A 22951-nucleotide genomic window follows, 5' to 3' on the forward strand; every position below is an offset into this window, starting at 1 on the left:
TGCCTCAGCCTCCCAAGTAGCTGGGACCACAGGTGCCCGCCACAACACCTGGCTATTTTTTGGTTGCAGCCATCATTGTTGTTTTGGTGGGCCCAGGCTGGATTCGAACCTGCCACCTTAGGTGTATGTGGCTGGCGCCTTAGCCACTTGAGCCACAGGCACCGAGCCTTTTTTGCACACCTTGACCAAAATGATATATAATATTAATTTCTACTCCTTAAATATTAGCAGGCTTGAATTTATAGTATCTTCATCACATGTATGTCCTTTCATCGTTTTAAAATGGATCGCTTATCTTTTCCTTACTGATTTACAAAACGTTCCTTGTTTATCATTGATACCAACCTTTGGCACTAGGTAACAGAAAAAACAAAACTTTACTACATCTTTCAGTTTAATTTATAGTAATTTTGCAAAGCAAACATTTTTAAAATGTTTATCTTCACATTCTCGATCTTTTCTTTTAAGATTTTGAGGATTGAGATCATACTTAAGGAGGGTATCTCCACCCCAAAAGAAGCTTGGGATCAAAAACCTTAGAATTGTTAGGACACAGAATCTGAAAACATTGAAAATAGAGAAATCTTGTAATGGTTACAAAATCATGTGATCTTAGAAACAGAACTTTCAGGACCTTATGTTCTGAGGGAACATTTCATTCACTCATTTGATCTCTCATTTATTAACTGGAAAAAGAAATCAATGTGGTATCTGTCATGTGCCAGGCACTGGGCTAGGCGCCGGGGACACAGCCAAGAATGAATCAGACCTCTGCCTCTGGGCACCCACCCACAGAGGGGCACTGCTACACTTCTCTTATGTCTGAGGCCCTTAGTCACTACTGGGGACACAGTCAGGACCAGACTCTCCAGTCCCCTAGGCTCCTGGTTTTCTAGCTTCACCTCAAATACCTCCAGAGAGGATATCTTGAGGAATGAGTTCCCCATCCCTAAGAGCCAAGAAACAAACAAGACAGCTGGGTCCTGGAGACTCAGAAGAGGGAAGGGATGAGGGAGTGATGGACTGAGGGCTCAGGGAGGCCAAGGGGACTGGGGCCAGCACAGACTGAGGCCCCCCACCCTCAGGTGGAGGAAGGGCCCACACCACCCCTGCCCGTCCTCTGCTAATAGATGGCCATCAAGTCAGTCCCATTCCTGAACACAGACGTGTGGGCCAAGGAGCTACTGTGGACACTCAGCAAACCCAGCCCCACCCAACAGGAGCAGCCCCCAGAAAAGGTGGGACCCCCGCCTCCCCCAAGGCACCCCTGCTGGCCCCACACAGGGCCCCAGGGGCTCCATCCACAAGATGCACAGGACCCTAGAAATAAACTGATGTGCTCCAGAGAAGCAAGGATGGGGGGCCTGGGCAGAGGGCTTGGAGCCACACCCTGCTGCACCACCGAGGCTTAGACAGTCCCAGAGCAGAGTGGCAAGGATGGCTGAAGGGCCAGGGAGGCCGACTGAGGGGGCCAAGCTGCTCAGGCAGGCCACCGGAGGGAGGCAGGTCAGGCTCAGGACAGGACGCAAACCCTCCCACAGACCTTCCTGTTTATCTACTACGGGCTCATCCTTCAAGCTGAAGGGAACAGCGCCACGGTCAGGACACACCTGCAAACTCTCCTGGGAACATCCCACCAGTGGCCCAAGCAGAGGGAGGTGAGGACCTAGGCTCCACCCTGTCCCCATGACTACCTGATCCTGACCACAGGCTTAGTGTAATGGCTGGTGACACGTGCCCTAAACATGGTCACAGACGGAGACTTCTCCCTACTGACACCTGATCCTGACCTTGGTCATACACTGAACCCTGACACTGGCCACACACTGAGCACTGATCCAGGTCATAACCTGGGTCCTGACCTGGTCTCAGCCTGACTCCTGGCCTTTTCATACACTGAGCCCTGAACCCTGATCCTGGTCTGAGCCCTGACCTTGGTCACAGACTGATCCCTGACTTCACCCACAACTTAGGTCTTCTTCCTTCATCCCACACACATCTCCTCATCCCTACCCCAGCATACATCTGCTCAGAACTAGTGGTGAGGGATGACAGACCTCCAAGGATCCATCTCTGCCTCCTGCCTCCCCAGGCCCACCCATTAGCCCCCATACAAGATGCCCCATGGGCGAGGCTTGGACTTGCCTGTCCTAAAGCATGTGGGGTGGGGGGTGGATGCCCTGTGACCTTGGAGGAGCCCCCAACCCCTACCTGGGCCTTAGTTTTCACACCTGCCAGGTGAGAGCCCAGGCCCAGTCCTGTGGCCCTGTGGTGCCCTCATCAGTGGCCCTGGTCCCCACCCACATAGGGCATTGCTCTCACCTTGGGGCTGGCCGCGACCCGCCACCTGGATGATGTCTGGGCTGTTCTGGACCGGTTTGGTCGGAGCACACCCATCAAATGCAGCCTCCACAGCTTCTCCCAAAAGGTACCAGTCCAGGGGCCACAGGGACCTTGTCAAGAGGTAGGGACACCGGGACGCTCACCCTCCATGAAGCCCCAGACTCCAAGCTGGGACTCCTGGGGTGAGATCAGGAGTGTGAGCTTTAGCCTCAAACCCTGGGCTCCAGTCCCACCACTAACCCCCCTGCAGTGCAGCCCCTCTGTGCTTCAGTTTACCCCTCTTGGATAATAATTCCTCCCTCCCTGGGCTGCTGGGGAGTCCCTGGCAAATAGAGGGGCCCAGGCAATGACAAGCCTCGCCACACCTGTGACATGCTCAGAGTCTACCGTTGACCCTTGGTACTGACCCCTCTAAAATGTGAGGCACGGGTCAGAGAGCAACCTTGTGTCCTGTGAGCGGACAACATACAGCAGTGCCGCCCCTTCCACACTGCCGGAGGAACCATGCTGGACACTGAACCTCGGGGTGGGGAGCCCAAGGACAAGTGAGGGGAAGGTGGCCATGCACACTATCCCCAGGTCTGCTCACAGCTGACCACTGACAACCCAGCCAGGGCCAAGAGTCTTGTGGTCCCACAGCCAGCAAGTGGCAGAGCAGGGCCGAGCCCACATCACAAGCCCTCAGAGTGCGCCTTAGTCACAAAGAGCCACAGGAACACACCTGCCCCCCACACTCTCCAGGTCCCACCAGAGCCGAAGTTCCATGTCCTCACCTCTTTAAGTCAGACATGATGCTCCCAGGCCTCCGGCAGCCCAAGGGGGGCCACAAGCCAGATGCTGCCCGTTCAGCAGGAAGTGGGGATCTGGGGGAGGTGGGGGAGGGATGGGCTCACGGCCCTGGGCTCCTCAAGGAGGGGGTGATAAGGGCCTAGACTCCAGCCAGTTCCAGCAGAGTGAGTGCCCTACATGCTCCTGAGTGGCCCTGACAAGGCCCATCCAATCCCCTAAAAGCCAATTCTACTTCCCCCATTTTCCTGCTGAGGTCATTGGGGGCCCAGCACCCCAACCCCTCAGGACACCCTGCCTCCAGAGCTCTGCTGACCCCGACACTCCTTATCTGCCCCTTACGGCCATGGCCAGAACACAGAGGACCTACAGTGGAAATGGGCCAGCAGCACCATCCTCCTGGCGTATGGACAGGTGGCAGCCAAGGCCAAGGCCCACATCCTCCCCTGGGTAGACAACATCTTGTCACGGATGATCTTCTACTTCCACTACAGCTCCTGGGTATGGGCCCAGGGCTGCCCTCCAGAGGGCCCCAGTATCCTGCTGTACCCCCTCCCAGGACTGGGTCTGGACTCCAGTCCAACAAGCCCACTAGCTCATCAGAGTTGGGGCACTGGGCCTCCCAGGCCTGGGAGCTCACCCCACTGCTCGCCCAATTTCCAGAGTGCCCTCCCCCTCCAGAATTCTCTCAATGCAAATCCTGGGTTTTCCCTTTTTAGGGAAAGGGAGGTGGGTATGGACAGGTCAGGTAACTTCTATCATGCCACATGGACTCCATACTCTGCTCCAGGGGCCTCCAAGCTGGGTCTCTCTGAGAGGCTCACAGAGCTACTTCTGCCCCAGGGGGACCACATGGCTGCAGTGGCACTAGGGCTTGGGACTGGTGTGTTTCAAGAGACTTACAGGCACTCTCCTAGGGTTTACACCTGACTGGTCTCTGCTGTTTCAGCAATTCCCCTGCTGCCGTTGGGTCACACTACACACCCTCACATTCTCCCACACACTCTTGTCCTCTCAACCCTGACCCTGTCCCCTTGTCCTGGGCCCACCTCATGCCAGGATGAGATACTGAAGCAGAGCTTCCTCTCTGCCATCCTGATGCTGATGGGAGCCATCCATCGGGACGAGGGCGCCCACAGCTATGAGTTCGCCCAGACCTCCAAGCTCCTTGAATGTTTGATGGTACGTGCAATGGGGCAGAGGAGGGCACCTCCCTCAAACCACCCACTGGGGAATGGGTGGAAGGGATGCACAGCCAGGTCCCCTCCAGTCACTTGGTTCTTCCAGGGACCCCAAAATGGCTATGTCCACCTCACAGGGGATACAGCTGAGATCAGAGGCCAGTGCCACCCCCTGTACACCTGCTGACCTCACTGAGGGCCCAGACTGGCTACAGCAGCTTGTGGTGCTAGAGGTCCCATGGGTCCCCCAGGAGTGACCAGGCAATTATAGTAACAGCCAATAACAAGCATATTAATTAAAGAGCAGTTCCTGTTCCCTGACTCCCGCTGGAACCCAGACACTGCTCTGCACACCTTGCCACATACATACAGAACACGTGTGCAACAGATCGTATATCTATGAGCTCACAGAGCAGTTTGGGGACCTGCCAGTGGTCATGCACATGGGGAACCTGTCTGACCCCAGAGCTTTGTGGGCTGGAACAAAATCCTATAGTTCAGGCACTGAGGTCTACAAGTGGAGATGAGACCTGGTGTTATAGTGGGACAGGCCAGGCCTGAGTGACTCAACCCCATCCCTGCCATGCAGGTTCTGATGGAGAAGGAGCCCCAAGATACCCTGTGCACGCTGAGTCGCCAGCAGACCATCAACATCATCTCCAGCCTCTGGTAGGCCCCTGGCCCACACAGGGCCCTCCACAGGGTCAGGCAGCCTCTCCACTCGGGCTGGGTGCTGGCAGGACGGTGAAGTGGGGGGGAGGTCAGAGGCTGAGCACCTACAATGTGCCAGGCACTCTTCTGGGTTCTGAGGACCAGCTGTGAGCCAGCAGCCAAGATCCCAGTTTTCTGAGACTGACACTCAGGGAGCAAGGGGATGCACCCAGGTCCCCTCCAGTCACTTGGTTCTTCCAGGGACCCCACACACGACAGGGACTGATGTGGGCAGGGAAAGAAGACAAGATAGGAGGAAGCCAGGGAGGGGATGTCAAATCTTCACAGGGTGGAGGCTTAGTGAGAACTGGTAGAATACCGGTGGACTGTGCACCCACCACGAGCCCAGAGCTCTTCTGGGCTCTTGGACACAGCCTGAGGCCAGGATAGGCTGCTTAAAAGAGGACTTTGGGACAAAGACCTAAAAGGGTCAGAGAGCGAGCCCTGCAAGTATTCAGCTGAGGGAATGGCAAGTGCAAAGACCCTTGGACTGATGCATACTGGGGTTACTGGAGGACAAGTAGGGCACCAGGGTGGCTGCAGGCATTGAGTGAGGGGCAAGGACTGATGAGGTCCCAGGAGTTGTGGGGAGACCACTTCAGGGATGTCAGCTCTTGGCTGAGAGAAGCTGGGCCTCTGGAAAGATTACATTTGAGAAGGAATGTCTGGACACAGAGTGGGGAAAAGGTGGTGGTTCCAGCAAAAGAAATGGGGGACCAGTCAGGACCCCCAGGACAGTCCAGGAGAAGGTAACAGGTGACCTGATCAATAGTAAGTCTTTCAATACTGAATAAAGTGTGAAGTAGAGTTGTCAAGACCTGCTGGAGTACTGGACACAGCCCAAGGGGAGGGAAATGACCCGAGAAGGGGCAGCAGCTGTGCTCCAGGCCACGAGAAGGATGGTATTGCCCTGCACAGTGACAGGTACACCCAGGCTGGGCTGAAGCAGGACACTCCTTACACACCTGACTAGAGACACAAAGTTGGGGTCATCAGCACCAAGGAGCTCTCTAAAGCCAGAGACTGAAAGGAGAAGTGAGCAGGAGCTTACCTGGCTGGGACATACCACACAAGGCCCCAGGGAGGCGTGTGTGTACAGCCAGCCCTGGCCCCATGTTGAGCAGAAGGCTGGAGTCCATGGAATGAAGTGGGTGCTTCCTGGCACTCGCAGGCCAGTTTTGCAGGCCTCCCCCAGTCCCCAGGTCCACCATTCTGTCTCCCCAACAGTGAGCTGCCACCACCCTTGGACTTCGAAAAGAAGTCGAAGCTCCTCTCTACCTGCTTCCGCAGCGTGTTTGCCCTGCCGCTGCTGGACGTCCTGGAGAAGCACTCCTGCCTCTTTCTGGAGCCGCCCAACATCAAGGTGAGGTCCCTGAGCCTAAACCCTGAGCAGAGGAAAGACACCAGCATGCTTGGGAGAGCAAGGCTGGCCATCACCCACTCTCCAGGGCTGGGGGACCCCGGACAGTTTCTCAGCTCCTCTGAGTACCTGCGTGTTTGCCCACTTGTGAAGGGGAATAATGTCACTAAAACTGATGGTGTTGAACATCAGGAGGCTGAAATGAGCCATGGGAGCAGAGCCGGGGGTGGGGGTGCAGGGGTACCTGGCAGTGTGCATGGCCTCTCTCGCTCCCTGCAGACCTGAGAGCAAGGATGGCACGCTGGGCTGTCAGCCCTGTGGGGTCTCCAAGGCAGGCCAGGCTAGAGCTTTTCTCCAACTCCCCAGCAGCCTAAGGGAAGCAGAGAGGAAAGGTGGTGCCTCCCTCTAAGGGATGAGCTCCCCATTCTCACAGGGGTCCAAGACACCCCACTCAGACACTAAGTCCTTATTATACCTGCAGGTGAGTCCATTCGCACCCCCAGCTACTTACTGGTCATCTCCCACCAGGCCTTGTACAGCCCACCCTACCCCCCATGAGGCCAGAGGAAGGAGTTCTGGGATTGCTATCCACAGACCTGGCCAACCACTCACATTGCTCATGGCCATTAGCAGAGGGCACATGGCTCACCAGGCTCTGACAGCCTGAAGCAAAAGACCAGCCAGCTGGGGTTAACTGAGCACCTACTATGTGCCAGCCTTTCTAAGGACTTTATATGACCTTCTCCAGAGTTAAGAGAATAGCTCCAGAGAAAGGAAGTTGTCCAGCAGGAGGTTCAGGGTTTGAACCCCAAACCTGCCCCCTTAGGCTGGGTCCAACCTAGAACTGAACAGATTAGCACTTTTGTTGAGATGGTGAGAGTGAGGGGTCCCCTGCATCCAGGACAACACCATGGCCATAGCCCTCCAGAAGGGTAGCGTCTGCCCCCACCCCAACCCCACAGGGGTCCAGAGTGACCAGATAACAGGGTGACACTATAGCTAGCTCACCCAGAGAGTGCCCTGGTGGCAAGGGGTCCAGCGCTGGGAGTACTGGGCCAGGGCTCCTGCTCTCCCACCCGCTGCCTGCCTCCACCTTGACAGGTGGGCTGGCTTCATGCTGTCCCCAGGTGAGGGGAAGACAGGAAGCCAGTTCCCAGGATCCCAGGGCTCTGCACCTGGTAGACCCCAGACCGCAAGGTAGACAGGGACATTTCTGAGGTCCCCTCCCTCCCTGAACATGCTTAGCAAGCAAAGCAGCAAACATGGGGGGCCTGGGTTGTAAGACTACCAGCAAGAGCCAGCCGCACCACTTGCAGGGCCCAGTGCTAAATTAAAACACCAGCCCTTTCTTAAAACTTGTTAAAGATTTCAAGACAGGATTTCAGACAGCAGAACATTAACCCAGTGCAGGACCCTTTTGAGCCCAGGTCACTACCCCAAGTCATTGCCCAGGAAGCCAGCCAAGCTGGGGATAAACCCGCCCAGGCCACTGAGAAATCTGTGCCCCTTGGTGGTCCCACAGCCTCTTTCCCTCGTCTCCGTGTCAGCTTAATGAGGACTGTGGAGAGCCCCTCTGTGGGCACCGGATGAGCTCCAATGGGGGACAGACTGGCATGCACAGGCCACAGGTGTCACTCAGACCATGCAGCAGCCCTTGACCCTAAACCACCTGGGGCCTGGTGTTGCCTGAGCTGCCCCTCACCCCTGCACAGACCCTGTACAACAAGACCTTGGAGGCACTGGACCAAATGCTGCACAGCCTTATCACCCAGAACCCTACCCACGCAGAGCTGCACTTCCTGCTGTCGGTGAGGGCTGCCTGTTGGGTGTGGGGGGGAGCAGGGCAAGGAGAGCAGCGGGGATGAGACCAGCAGCCAGAGTGGAGAAGGCTCCATGGCTGGAGGATGAGGGGCCTAAGAGGGAAGTGTTGGGGGTCCGGGGGGGTGGGGAGAGTGAGGCTGCTCAGCAGGTGCCAGGGCAGGGAAGAAGCTGGGCAGGGGTGAGGCAGGCGCTGCCCACCTGAGGTGCCAGATGAAAGTCCAGGTGGAAACACAGGAGGGAGGAAATGCCTTCTGCAGGTTTCCTCACCTTGAGCTGCAAGACGGCATGCCCGTAGGAGCACAGGGGATGCCACCAGTGAAATCACAGATGTTTTCTGGGACATCATTAGGTCGCAGAATCTCCAAATACCATATACATCCTTATCCTACCTCAGACTCACAAACTAATCCCATCTCGCCTTTAAAAAGAGGCTGAGATTTGGGTTAAAGCTATTGGATGTAACTATTTCAAGCCGTCTTGCATTCCCTTGTAACGCTATTCTCCAATGGGGAAAGTGCTGTTCTAGAAGTGGGTACATGGCACAGAAAAGGTTGAGAACCAGGAACTTCAAACGGTTTTGAGCAGAAGGGGATATGTCCTGCTACAAAAGGACAAAATGAGGCTCAGAGGGCAGAGGGGTTGCAGAGGGACAGAGAAAGCCAGGGGGCTGAACCCCGGGAAAAGGTGAGGCCCACGCCCTGGAACCCACACAGGGTGGGTGGGGCCTGGGGCGATGGGTGGGACCCGGCTGGTGGTGGGCGGAGCCAGGCCCTCTGTGGCTGCAGCTCCGCCTGCACCGGCTCCCTGACCCTGCCCGCCTTGCAGCATATGTACGTCTGGCTGGCGTCGGAGAAGTCACACGAGAGGCAGCGGGCTGTAAGCAGCTGCACGAGCCTCCTCAAATTCCTAAGCCACAACCTTCTCCTGGATGTGAGTACCAGCTCGGCCTGCGTCCATACCCCAGCGCCGGCTGGGCCTCCTGCTCTGGAGCCCAGGGGTCCAACTTGAGCCGTCCTCCTCCCAGAGCCTGCTAGGGCTCTTGGGGTTCCCAGGACACCCTGGACACCTGCCTCCAGGACAGGGTGGGTCCCTGACCCTCTTTCAGCCTTCTCTGGGCTCAGGTTGACAGATACCCAGCTAGTCACTCTCTGTAAATGTGGGGAAGCAGGCCTGGGAGGGCAGGACCGGCCACACAACTGACCCCAGACCCCAGTCACCCTGAACCCTGACTCCTTAGAGGGCCGCGGTGGGAATCAGAGGAGGAGGAGGCCCCTCCTCTGTGCAGCTCCACCAAATGGGGGTCCGTGTTATTATATGGAGCAGCCACCATGCCCAGACTCCCTGGTGCCCCAGGGCAGGCCGCGTCAGTTCATGGTCCCACTAACCTGATCTGTGGCAGCTGCCCTTGGGTTGAGTGAACACCAGCAGGTGCAGGGGGTTGGTGCTGCTGCATCTATCAGCCCAGGCAGGCATCAGCTCCTTAGTGAAAGGCAGGGCCACAAGGAAGTTCAGTCCTGGCCCTGCTGCTCCACTAGCTGCCCGTTTTAATGGAGACAGGAGACAGATTACCAGAGGGATATAGGGATTGTGCTGCCACAGGAAGCTGGGAAGAGGAGGGACCCTGGGGATGGGCTCCAAGTAACTTCGGTTCACTCCAAGTCCATTTCCACACCTCTTACCTCATTAAGGCAAGTGAGGCAGCTGCCTCAGGAGCAGAATTCCCCAGAGCACCAAAAAATCCATATTCAATGTGACGTTTTAAAAAATCTAATCAGCAGGGCCGCACCTGTAGCTCAGTGAGTAGGGCGCCTTCCACATTTGCTGAGGCTGGCGGGTTCAAACCCGGCTCCAGCCAGCTAAACAACAATGACAACTGCAACTGCAACAATAACAAAAACTAGCCAGGCGCTGTGGCAAGCACCTGTAGCCCCAGCCACATGAGAGGCTGAGGCAAAAGAATCGCTTAAGCCCAAGAGTTTGAGATTGTTGTGAGCTGTGACATCACGGTACTCTATCCAGAGCGACATAGTGAGACTGTCTCAAAAAAAAAAAAAAAAAAAAAGAAAATTAATCAGCAAACTGTGGTCCAAGGGCCATTGTATTTGTAATAAAGTTTTATTGGCACCATGGCCAGAGTTAGGGGAAAGGCCAGAGAGGCAGGGTCATTCGCATGCAGGGCTGGATCCTGTCTTTGTTAAAAATATTGAGACTTTGTGCATGGTGGAGCTTTCTGCATTACTTTTGGTTTTTCTAAATGTTTCCTTAAAATATTATTTCCATGTATTTCTGAGGTTTTGGCAAACCCTCATAGTTTGCCCAAACCCTAGTCTCAGCCCTGCCGCACAGTCTGAGGTGGTCACTTCTGACGGTAGCAGTGCCAGGGTGAGTGAGTGGCAGGCAGGGGCTCCCTGGGTGGGCTGTGCTGTCAGCAGCTCCCTGCACTCCCAACACAGCCAAAAGAGAACTTCAAGAGGTTTGGGCAGCTGGTGGGCATGCTGGGTGTCCTATGCCAGGACCCAGACAAGGCCACCCAGAACTCCAGCCTGGAAGGGTTGTGCCATCTCCATCAGCTCCTCATGTACCAGAAAGGTAAGCCTTCCAGCCTCCACAGCACCCTCCTACCACCACCTCAGGCAGACCCACACCGGTACCCTCGGACTCAGCCTCCCCCCAAATCTGCTCATAAACCCAACCCTGGTCTGAACCATAGCCCTATAATGGCCTCCCCAAACTGCAGCACAGGCATGCCACTGGCTGCAAATGACCCCACCCCAAGCCCACTATGGCCCAGCTCTCACCCCCACCCTGCCCTTGGCCAGAAAGAGAAGCTTCAGGGGTAACCCCGAAGACCCTCAGGAAGCTCTGTCAGTCCAGCGAGGACGAAGCCCCACCCTGGAGCAGTGAAGACCAGAGGGCGACTCCCCCAGACCCCCTGGAGACAATGTTACAGCAAGAGAAGAACCAGGTCTTTCAGCTCAGCAGCTCCCAAGTCATCAAGGTCAAAGCCCTGAGAGTCGTGGGCAGGTCCAGGTGGGGGGCATGTCCAGAGCACACCCAAGGTATCTGGAGGTGGGGGATACACCACGGAATCTGGAGTTTACACACCCCCCACATTGTTGAGGGCTGGGGTCCGCAGACACACCATGCGCCTTCCTCACCCTTCCAGCCTTACCTGGACTGCTTACATTTCCCCATTACAGCCCCTCTTTGCATCGTGATTTAATTGTATTACCTTCAGTACATGAGGCTTAGAGCAAGTGGGATGTGGGGTAATGTGGCATGAGCCTCCTCAGTCCCCTCTGAGACGGTGACTTTTGTCTACCCGTGGTTGATGCTGAACCCTGGCTAAGTGAGCCCTTTGTGCTTGCTGGGATTGGGGGTGGGGTCTCACTTGGTGGTATAGCTGACCTTCACAACACCCGAGAAATTAAGCCAGATTGAACCAAATGATGAAGAAATGGCAGCACATGGCTGTCGGTCTCTTGTGCCACTTGATCCAGTCCCAGTTAACCAGTTAACTGGTCAGAGTGCTGAGACGATTAATGTGGAAAATCTAAAGCCTTGGGGCAAACACATCCATTGTCTGTGCCCAGCAGGGAGGACACTTGGCTTCAGAGAGCTGGGCTGAGGGCAGAGGCAGGGAGGGAGGGAAGGGCTTCACTGGCTGCCAGCTCTATGGGGTCAGCAGTTAAGGACCCCAGAATATGTGGGCCCTTCGGGGGCAGGGGCTGAGTGAGTAGGAACACAAGCCTAGGACCTGGGAAGGAGCAGCTTGCACCACCTTGTGTGGTGCCTTCACACGGACTGTGGGTGTCCACAGTATATTCTGACTCTGCCTGGGCAGATGGAAGTAATGATAAGGGGAGAGGATTAGGGGGTCTGCTAATCATGGGGAGGCAGGTCTGGGCAGGCTTGGGTTGGAGAACGCTTTGGCCTGGGTTCTGGTCCCAAGTTTGTTCCTGACTCTTCATGTGATCTTAGATACACCACTAGTTCATCATCACTACTGCTGTCACCACCATCATCACCACCCCACCACCATCATCACCACCCCACCACCATCAACACCACCACTGTCGCCATCTCCACCATCACCACCTTCATTATCACAAAGGCCACCACCACCAACAGCACTTTCATCACCACCACCATGACTATACCCTCATGTCCATACCATTACTATGACCCTACACCATCCTCTTCACCACCACCTCATATTTATTCATTTCTTTGATTAAAGTAAGACACCTCAAAAGACTTTGTAAAGCCTGAGGTCACAGTATTCTGGGATTCAAGTGTCTAGCCACCATTCCACATTGAATCTCTTCATAAACTTTCTAAATGCCAAAACTGTAGCCAGAAGTTTAACATTCTAGCTAACAATTTTAAATGTAATCTTACAACAGATATTCTAGCCTAATATTCCAAAAACAAAGTTGTTACAATCTGCAAAGATTCCATTAAATTTACTTAGACATTCTAACCAACACACTAATAACCTAACAGTCTCAAAAGCTTTGTACCAAATTTTAGAATTATAAGATACACATAAATATTCTTATATCCATTATTTAACACTTATTTTTATATTCTTGAATATACAGGAACACAACAGACTTTTCAAACATTGCAACAAAGAAATTGCAACAAAGAAACTCATAGGCAAAGAAGCACTTTACCATCCTTATACCCTCACAAACTTCCTAATTTTCTGTCAGGCCCCTCTTATCACTGCAGCTTCAGCCTCCTAGCTTCTCCTGATTAGATGTGCTGAGCCCGCTCTGTCCAGTAGGGCTCTCTAAAAGAATGGACAGGTTGTATTTCTGCCACCCAAGGTAGGCACTGCCCACATGGAGCTACTGAGCACTTGAAATATGGCCAGTATCTTTGAGGAACTGAATTTTTAATGAAATGTGAATGTAAATAGCTCCATGTGGCTGGTAACCAGCAGGTACCAGCAGGTCCCCATCTGTTTAGCAGTGACCTGGCCCAGGACCTCCCTCCAGGAGGCTGTCATCTAAGGCTATGAGGCAGGGATCAGAACCACCACCTTCATTACTCTTGAGCAGCTCATGGTCTGCTTGTGGACCTCTACAGCACAGTAGAGGTGGTGCTGCTGTGGGCATAGGAGCCCAGCCTGGTCCACTGTCTCTGCACTGTTCCATGGCCAAGGGCAGCTCATGTACTTTCTGGGCCTAGGAGTTGGTGTAGGTGACCTTGAAGATCCTTCTTAGCCATGAAGTTCACTTTCTCTTTGGTTAAAATGCTCATAAAGAGGGCAGGGCCTGGTGGAGGTGAGCACCCCACTGGCTGAGCTGGCAGATGACAAAGCCCTATGAGGAGGAGAGAGGAAGAGGCAGGCTGGGCCACTGAGTCCCCAGACGAGCTCGGGGTCTGAGTGAGGAAAGAGACCTGACTGTGTTTGGCTCCCAGAGAGGTGGAAATAGTAGGCTGAAAATCTCTGGGCACGTGCTTGGGAACACAGAGAGTGCTCAAAAGGCTGGACATGCCCAGAGACTTGGGAGCTGGGCAGAGGAGAGGGGTAAAGCAGAAGTGGGGAGGCAGGTGCCAGCCACAAGGGCCCCAGGTGACGACTCTCCCCACCCCACTGCTGCAGGAGATCACACAGCATCTCACAGTGGGGGAGCTGAACGACCTCCTCTGGACAGCCATCAACAGCCTGGGCTCCAACAGCTCCTTCTGCGTGCAGGCGGCTGCTGAGATGCTGCTTGCTGTCATCCAGGATCACGGGGCCAAGCTGAAGACTGTGAGGGGCCTGGGGCACCCACGGAGGGCTGGGCCAGGGCAGAGGGCAGGCCCAGCAGTCAGCCCCCTGGGCTCAGGGCCTTGGGCATGATGGCGGTGGACACAGGTCCCGTCCTACATAGTCTGAGGGTTTGAACTAATGAGCGAATGAAAGCTGGCCCACACAAGTCCCCCAGTCCCAGGCAGTGACCACGGCATCATGGGGCACATGTGCCTCAACCCAGAAGTAGCTGCGGGCTCTGATGTAGAGGTTGGGTGAGGAGGAAACGCAGGGCAGCAGACACACAGCAGACCTTGGCAGGACAGCATGGCATCTGCAGAGGCAGAAGTGGTTGCAGGTGGGGGAGGTGCAGCACAGCACGAGGATGCCTGATGCCCAGGCCTGCGGACAGGTGGGGTCGGGCAGGGTCACTGCACGGGGCATCAGGATGAGCTAGATGGGTCCAAAGGAGAAGGCAGAGGGGCCCTCCAGGCACAGGGAGCAGCAAGATTCAGGGGCAGTGTCTGAACCATACGGTGACTGGGCAGAGTGGACAGAGTGTGAAGACCTCCAATGCCACGCAAGGCGTGGGGGACCTGCCTCCCCTCAGACTGGGATACCCTTAAGACCCAGCATCTTCAGGACAGGAAGACTGCTCAGGACAGGACAATACCTTAAGTGGCTTCATGCTTACCAGGGCAAAAAGGACACCCCCTCAGAGCTCCCAGGGCAAGCCAGCCTCCCTTCAAATTGCCCCCTCCCCACAGGTGGCCAACATGGGCCGGGCCATCCACATCCACCTCTGCTCTCTGCGCATCCCGCAAGCCAAGGAAAACGCCCTGCGCGCCATCACCCTGCTGGCCCGGAGCCACACTCCTGAGCTGGTGGCGGCCTTCCTGGACTTCTCCATCCCCCTGGACAGGTGCCTGGCCCCAGCTTGCCCTTCTGCTCCCTCCCAGCTACCTAGGGCTGGGTGCAGGGAGGGATCCCATACCCGCTCGTGTATCTCGTTACTGCTGGGGGGCCATGCTCACTGTGAGTCACCCTGCCCCAGCCTCCACCACCCTGTCACCTGATGGGGAGGGGCCCAGGACCCTGTATATTCCCGGAAAGACCCCAGCCAACACCAGCACTTCACCATTCACCAGCAAAGACCCCTGTGTCTCATCTTCCTCCTCCAAGGACCCCACCACACTCAACTCCCAGAGGCCACCACCATCCTCTCAGGCAGGGCTGGCTTCTCTTCCATAGCCCTGGGAACCCTGGGCCATGAGGTAGGCCAGGGTCATTGCTGCTTGTGGCCTGGCCTCACTAAAATCCCAGCTCTGAATTCCAGGTCCTCAGTGGATGCCACCTGCCCCCATCCACCACACACCACCCTAGCTCACCCCTTGCTCCTCGAAGAGGTAGCCCTCCCACTCAGTCCCCTGCCTGGACTCTCAGGGATTTAGCCATCCTTCCCTCCTGACTTCTTTGAGCCTGGATCTCCTGTCTCTCAGCTGCCCCATCCCACAGCCGTCCATGCCCTCCACATGGTCATCACCAGCTTCAAGCATCTGCATGCCACCTCGTCCCACCTTCCAGCTCACTCAGAACCCATACCCCACTGCCCTGCATACCTCTTACTCTCTCACCTGTCCCGGCCCATCTCCCTCCTCCCACACAGGGTGCACCTGCACCCCACAGGTCCCTGGCCCCCAGCTGCTGCACCTGCCTCCTATTCAGTAAAGTGCAGGAGTCACCAGAAGAGCTCTCGAGGGCTCTCAGTGCCAGAGAGCTGTTTCTGGGAAGATGTCCAGTCTCTGTGTGAAGGAGACCTCTTCTCTCTGTTAGTGTGTTCTATTGCTGCTGCCTTGCGGCAAGAAGGTTGTCTGTAATACTTCTACTTTGTGAATTTACTGACCTTCTAAACACTTTCTGTGACCGTCCCATGGACACTTGAGAAGCAGGTGTGTTTTCTGTCATCAGGTGTAGAGTTAGGTATACAGAAGCACCTGCAGATATGACAGGAGTGATCCCAGACCACTGCAGCTCAGCCACCCGGTGTGCTGGTTTTCCAGTCAGGTTTCCACTGTGCTGTGGTCTGGGAAGTGTGCAGTAGCATCCTATCCTGAAAGATAGTGTGCATGCCTTAATTTATAAGAAGACTTTCTTGCTAAAAACACTACCAATCACTTGAGCCTTCAGTGAGTCATAACCTTTTTGCTGGAGTTGAGTATTGCCTTGATGTTGCTGGTTCTGACTGATCAGGGTGCTGGGCGCTGAAGGCTGGGGTGGCTGTGGCAATTTCTTAAAATAAGACAACAATGAAGTTTGCCACATCAATCAACTCTTCTTTTTACTGAAGATTTCTCAGTGGTGTGCAACGCTGTTTGATAGCATTTTACCCACAGTAGAACTTCTTTCAAAGTTGGAGTCAATCCTCCCAAACCCTGCCGCTGCTTTATCAGCTAAGTGTACAGTGTTCTAAATCCTTTGTTTTCATTTCAGTAGTGTTCATGGCGTCTTCTCCAGGAGTAGATTCCATCTCATGAAACCACTATTTTTTTTTTAAAAAAAGACAGAGTCTCACTTTATCGCCCACAGTAAAGTGCTGTGGCATCACAGCTCACAGCAACCTCCAGCTCTTGGGCTTAGGCGATTATCCTGCCTTAGCCTCCAGAGTAGCTGGGACTACAGGTGCCCCCACAACACCCAGCTATTTTTTGTTGCAGTTTGACAGGGTCAGGTTTGAACCCATCACCCTTGGTATATAGGGCCAGCAGCCTACCTACTGAGCCACAGGCGCCACACAAGAAACCACTTTCCTTGCTCATCCGTAAAAAGCAGGTCCTTATCTCTTCAAATCTGATGTGAAATCGGGGCGATGAAGTCCCATCTTCAGGCCCCACTCCTAATTCTGATTCTCTTGCTCTTTCTGTCACATCTGCAGTCACATCATCCACTGAGGTCTTAAACCTCTCAAAGTCATCCGTGAGGGTTGGATTCAACTTCCAGATGCCTCTTAATTTTGATATTTGACCCTCTCCCATAAATCATGACTGTCATTAATGGTGTCTAGAGTGGAGAATCCTTTCCAGAGGGTTTTCAGTTGACTTTGCTGCGATCCATCAGAGGCATCACTGTCTTTGGCAGCCGCAGCCTTATAAAATGTGTTTCTTAAATACTAGGATTTGTAAGTCACGATGACTCCTTGATCTATGGGCTGCAGAATGATGTCGTGTTAACAGACAGGAAAACCACATGATCTTTTTGCACATCTCCATGAGAGCTCTGGGGTGGCCAGATACGTTGTCAGTAATCTTTGGAAAGGAATCTTTTTTTCTAAGCAGCAGGTTTCATCAGTGGGCTTAAAATACTCAGTAAGCCATGCTGTAACAGATGTGCTGTCATCAGGCTTTGTCGTTCCATTTTAGAGCACAGGCAGAGTAGATTTAGCATCGTTCTTAAGGGCCCCAGGATTCTGGGAACAGTAAATGAGCACTGGCTTCAACTTCAAGTCACCAGCTGCATTCACCCCTAACAAGAGAGTCGGCCTGCCCTTTGAAGGTTTGAAGCCAGGCACTGATTTCCTCTCTCGAGCTGTGGAAGTCCTAGATGGCATCTACTTCCAGTAGAAGGCTGTTTTGCCTACATGAAAAATCCATACTTTAGGGTAGCCACCTTCACAGTCATCCTCGCTAGACTTCTGCACAGCGTGCTGCAGCTTCTCCAGCAGCACCTGCTGCCTCACCTTGCACTTCTGTGCTATAGAGACGGCCTCTTCCAACCCCCTGAACCAGCCTCTGCAGCTTCAAACTTTTCTTGGGTATCTTCCTCCCCTCTCTCAGCCGCCATAGAATTGAAGAGGGTCAGGGCCTTGCTCTGGATTAGATTTTGGCTTGAGGGGATGGTTTGATCTTTTGTCCAGACTTTTAAATCTTTCTCTTTATCAGCAATGAGGCCGTTTTCACTTTCTTATTATTCGTATGTAGCACTTTTAATTTCCTGCAAGAATTTTTCCTTCCCATCCACAACTTGCCTGTTTGGCACAAGAGGCCCAGCTTTTGGGCTCTCCCAGCTTTTAACATGCTGCTTCACCAAGCTTTATAATTTCTAGTTTTTTATTTAAAATGAGAGACTTAAGACTATTCCTTTCACTTGAACATTTAGAGACCTTCCTAGGGTTATTCATTGGCCTAATCTCAATATTGCTGTGTCTCTGGGACAAGGGAGATGGGAGGAGAGGGGGGAGAGACAGAGACGGGAAGGGCTGGCACATGGAGCAGTTGGAACACACGCTTATTGGGTGCAGATCATGGTTCCCCCAAACAATTACAATAGTGACATCAAAGGTCACCAGTTATAGATCACCAAAACAGACATAATTATCATGAAAAAGTTTGAAATATTGTAAAAATTATAAAAATGTGATGCAGAGACACAAAGTGAGCACAGGCTGTTGGGAAAATGATGCCAATGGACTTGCTAGAGGCAGGGTCAGCGCAGTCATCCAACATGTAAAGCGTCACACCTGCAAACAGCAGTAAAGCGCAGTGAAATGAGGTTGCCCAGGTGTTCGCAAGGCTGCCTTGCTGACTGTCTAGTTCACGTTTTCCAGGTTCTTGGTTCATTTTTCTGTCCTCTTGATTGGTCTGGTACTGAGTGTCAGTTACAGAAACATGACTGTGTTTCCATCATCGTGACCTTCCAAGTCTTGTGGTTTTCATTTCATAAAGATGTTTGCTGTGTCATTGGGTCCATCCGTATGCATTAAGTGTCTGCCTTCTCTATGAACCGTGACGTTCAGCATTATGAGCTGCCTGCCTGACGCACGTGATGCCTGGAGGACTGGACTTCCATGCTGTCATCAGGACCACTGCCCTGCTTTTTGACTTTCCATTGTCCAGTACACATTTGTCCGCCTCTTTATTTTGACCTTTTGGAATCCACTTTGTCTCAGGTGCATACCTTATACATGACATTTAGTTTGTCTTGGTTTCTGCCAAAGTGAAAATCTTTTCTTTAAATAGGTGAGCTGAGCCCGTTGATATTTACTGATGTGATTGATATGTTTAGTCTGTCCTGACTTGTGTGTTTCTGCATATTTTGTTATATTTGCTACATTGCTCTTTCTACACAGTATTTATTCTTTGCTCTTGGACATCAATTTTGTTTTGTTTTTGTTTTTGTTTTTGCAGGGGTGTTTTTGGCCAGGGCTGGGTTTGAACCCGCTACCTCCAGCATATGGGGCCAGCGACCTACTCCTTTGAGCCACAGGTGCTGCCCAACTTCAATTTTCTTTTAATTTAGGAAGGATTGTGTTTTTGTTCTAGTTAGCTTTGTGCTCCTAAGCTATTTTTATGCCCTTGTCCTCTATTTTATTATTTAACCTTTAACACCCAGTTTCCCATTTGTATTAATAACACCTGATACCCTTGCACTCCCACCCTCTTCCTACACAACAATCAGTGAGATTATTTTATTTTCCTCTTTCTGTCTTTCTTCCCCACTTTTCAACGTTTGTACATTGTCAAGATGTGTACTATTTCCACTCCCATCTTCATGTTTGTTTTTAGTGTATTATGTACACATCACTCTCTTCTATTAAGTATTTTTTAAATATTGTTCCATTGTTTCCTTGCACTGTTTTGTAAAAGTCTAATGACAGAAACTTTATTGCCATTATAAGTTATTTGATCTTTTTGCCTAAAGACCTTGAGGGTTTTGTTTGTTTGTTTGTTTGTTGTGTTGTTGTTGTTTGTTTGTTTGTTTGTTTGTTGCAGTTTTTGGCTGGGGCTTGGTTTGAACCTGCCACTTCTGGCATATGGGGCCAGTGCCTTACTCCCTGAGACTTTGAGGGTTTTTTCTTTTTCTTTAACATCTAATCATGTTACCAGAGAATGTTTCAGAGTTGATCATTCTGGGTTAACTTTTCCAGGCACTTGATACATCTTTTGGCTATGTAGATATAGATCTTTTTGTTGTCAGTTCAGAAAAGTCTTCTTATTGATAGTTTTTAATGTATTCTGTTTCATTGACGTTTTTCTTCCTTGGGGACTCCAATAATACAGTGCTCCTCCTTCCTTGCCTGTCTTCCATCTCCACTGCTCTCTGACACTCTTTACCTCTTTCACTCTGTTGCCCAGGCTGCAGTGCAGTGGTGTCCTCGTAACTCACTGCAGCCTCAACTCTTCAACTCAAGTGATCCTCCTGCCTCAGCCTCCTCAGTAGCTAGGACTACAGATGCACACCACCACAGCCAGCTAATTTTTATTATTTTTTTGTAGAGATGGGGGGGGGGCTCACTATTTTACCCAAGCTGGTCTTAAACTCCTGATCTCAAGTGCTTTTCCCACCTTGGCCCCCCAAACTCTGGGATTACAGGTGTGAGCTACTGTGCCTGGTGTCTTTTTACTACTTTCCTCAATTCACATTCATTTTTTGGTTGTTTTCCCTCCTTTCCTAAATGCTTCCTATTAAACTTTCACTTGAGTTTTATCTTTCTTGAACACCTTGCAATTTTTACCCATTTCTAAGATAATTTTTTCAGCTCTTTCATCTCTTTCCTGAATTCCATCAACTCTCTTTTCAGTTCTTATTGGAGTTTTTTATCCTTTTTCGAATTTATAATTCAGGGTGGTTGTTCATATCTTTAAATGCTTCTTTGAGTGTACTTAACTGCATTTGGAATAAATGCCATCTTTGTGGTTTTGCTGCCTCATAATTGTTTTTCAGGGGGAGTTTCCTCACTTTGTGTGTGTTGGGTTTTGTTTCTTGATTTGCAATAACTGTACAGATCTGTTAATTTTGTTCCTGTTCATGCCTGTGCTCTTGGAGTGTTTTATAGGATTTCAAGTTCAATGGCACCCTCTTCTGTCAATATATCAAAGTCCAGATAATTTAATAGACTGTTTCATTTGGTGGTAAGCAAAAATGTGTCCTCCCACTTTTTGGTTCTCTTTTCTATTGTAAGGCCCTAAATATTTCCCTGTTACCTCTTTCTCTTTTGCCACCCAATTTCCAAAGGATACTTTTCCTTTCTTTTTTGCCTTTTTCTCTCCCAAAAGCTGAGCATCTTAAAGGCCACCTTTCAAACTGGACATACTTTTAAGTTCATTTCCTAGTTGGTGCCCTGACCTACTTGAACTTTTTGTTACTGTTTTTAAGACTTAGTGTGGAGTTAGTCTTCTTGACGGTGGTTTAGATAAACCCTGGTGCTGTCACCCACCCCTGCTCTCTTGTCCCTGTGTGTCACTTAGTCTGCCCACGGTGGAACATGGGGACGGGGTGCTGCAGAGGGTCATTCTCAGTCTGCCTTTGTCTGCTCACCCCGCAGTGGAGCATGGGGACTGGGTGCTGCAGAGGGTCATTCTTTCTCTTTTTGCTTATGGTAATTTTGAAGTTTGGGTATTCTCCATGTTTATGCAGAGGTCATAGTTTTTGTGTAGTTTTACTTTTTCCTTCTTATTGTTCTGCATTGTTTCTCAAGGAAATTTTGGGAGGCAGGAACTGAGGTGACAGGCATCACCTTCAGCTACCTAGAAGTTTATAACTATTTGAAATGCATCAGAATTTGTATCTTGCTTCCTCAAATCTAAGAAGCACATTTTTCATGTCTAACATTCTAAGAAGTGCATTTTAAATGGATGGAACCTCACAACTGAGTTTGAACAGGCTTCTGCCTGGTCTTGGAGGCGCTCCCAGCAGGTTGTCTCCTGCTTGGTGCTGTGATCACTGATGCTGTCCTGACCTTGCTTGTATGCATGCCCCATTGCACAAAAGCACTCAGTCTCCACATTGTGTGCATCTGGGCCAGAAGTGCCCCAGTAACAAAGCTATACACAGATCCAACATTAATGTATGATGCAAAATTTTTCCAAAGAGCATGTTCTGTTTACACTCCCAGCAGCATTTTTTGAAGCTTGCTATTGCTCCACATTTTCACCAACACTGGGGATCAAATTTTTAGCCAATCATCAAAATTGTAGCCAGTCTGGTGGTGCTATTAATCATATTATGGTATTTATTTACTTTTGTAATTAAATAATGAAGAAGTTGGATATCTTTTTATTTCCCTTTGGCAATTTGGTACCTTCTGTGGAGGTGTGCTTGTTCAAACAGGCTACATACATTCCTACTGCCGTCTACAACCACTGGTTTCCATGCCCTGGCTCACACCAGGGTTCATCATTCCTTTGCTTTCCTTTTAATGGTCTTACTTCATTTAAACATATCCCTAAGAATATTTTTCATAATTTCATATGAAATATTTTTATAAACACTATAATTTTTATATTTTCATATAAAGGGTATCATATTGCTCATACTGGTTGGAGGTTTCCATTTGCCTAATATTAATATAGTTTTCTTGAGTCGTATTGTTTATGTATGTACTAATATTAATAGAGCAATACCAGGGTGTTTTTTGAAAGTATTGCACAGCGTGCCTCTTTCCATGTATCCCTACATTCTTTTGTTTCCTTAGACATGTCTTTGTAAACAACATTTAATCTTAAATAGCCTGCCAATCTTTGTCTTTAATTGAAGAATTTATTTCATTTACATGTAATATAATTGTCAATATGTATGGGATTGAATTTAGCACTTATACTTTCTTTCCAGACCCCCTCAAAATGAAAAAGAACCTTAAAAATCTTCAATTTAATTAACACACTGCCAATTTTAATGCCCTTGTTGTTTATTTTAATTCTATGTTTTTTAATCTCACAAATAAATATTCTTTAGAACTGCCCACATTTTATTCCTTTTACTTCATTCCTTTTAAAAACTCTCACCTCCCACCTGACACCATTTCCTTCTAGCCTAAACCACATCCTCCAGAATTCCCTTTAGTTTAGGTCTATTGTTAACACATGCTCTCAGTTTTTGCCTGAAATTTTCTTTATTTTACCCTCAATCATGAAAGACATTTTTACTGGGTATGGAATTCTGAGTTGGCAGTTATTTTCTTTCACCACACCTAGATGACATTTCACTGGGTATGGAATTCTGAGTTGGCAG

At 51.1% G+C, this 22951-nt stretch overlaps 1 protein-coding gene across 1 annotated transcript in view; it reads left to right on the forward strand.

Moving 5' to 3' along the window:
• MROH5 (maestro heat like repeat family member 5) overlaps positions 1 to 22951 on the forward strand; it is a 65682-nt gene that overhangs the window by 22155 nt on the left and 20576 nt on the right. Inside the window, exons 7-19 of the mRNA XM_012806998.1 lie at positions 1131 to 1238; positions 1542 to 1658; positions 2309 to 2428; positions 3484 to 3630; positions 4189 to 4311; positions 4900 to 4979; positions 6249 to 6384; positions 8094 to 8189; positions 9028 to 9132; positions 10656 to 10791; positions 11022 to 11200; positions 13820 to 13969; positions 14716 to 14870. Coding sequence (XP_012662452.1) covers positions 1131 to 1238; positions 1542 to 1658; positions 2309 to 2428; positions 3484 to 3630; positions 4189 to 4311; positions 4900 to 4979; positions 6249 to 6384; positions 8094 to 8189; positions 9028 to 9132; positions 10656 to 10791; positions 11022 to 11200; positions 13820 to 13969; positions 14716 to 14870 — 1652 coding nt within the window. The remainder of the gene's footprint in view (positions 1 to 1130; positions 1239 to 1541; positions 1659 to 2308; positions 2429 to 3483; positions 3631 to 4188; positions 4312 to 4899; positions 4980 to 6248; positions 6385 to 8093; positions 8190 to 9027; positions 9133 to 10655; positions 10792 to 11021; positions 11201 to 13819; positions 13970 to 14715; positions 14871 to 22951) is intronic.

Source organism: Otolemur garnettii, unplaced genomic scaffold (assembly GCF_000181295.1).
Source record: "Otolemur garnettii isolate 467f Iridium unplaced genomic scaffold, OtoGar3 scaffold00062, whole genome shotgun sequence".
Taxonomy (NCBI): Eukaryota; Metazoa; Chordata; class Mammalia; order Primates; family Galagidae; genus Otolemur; species Otolemur garnettii.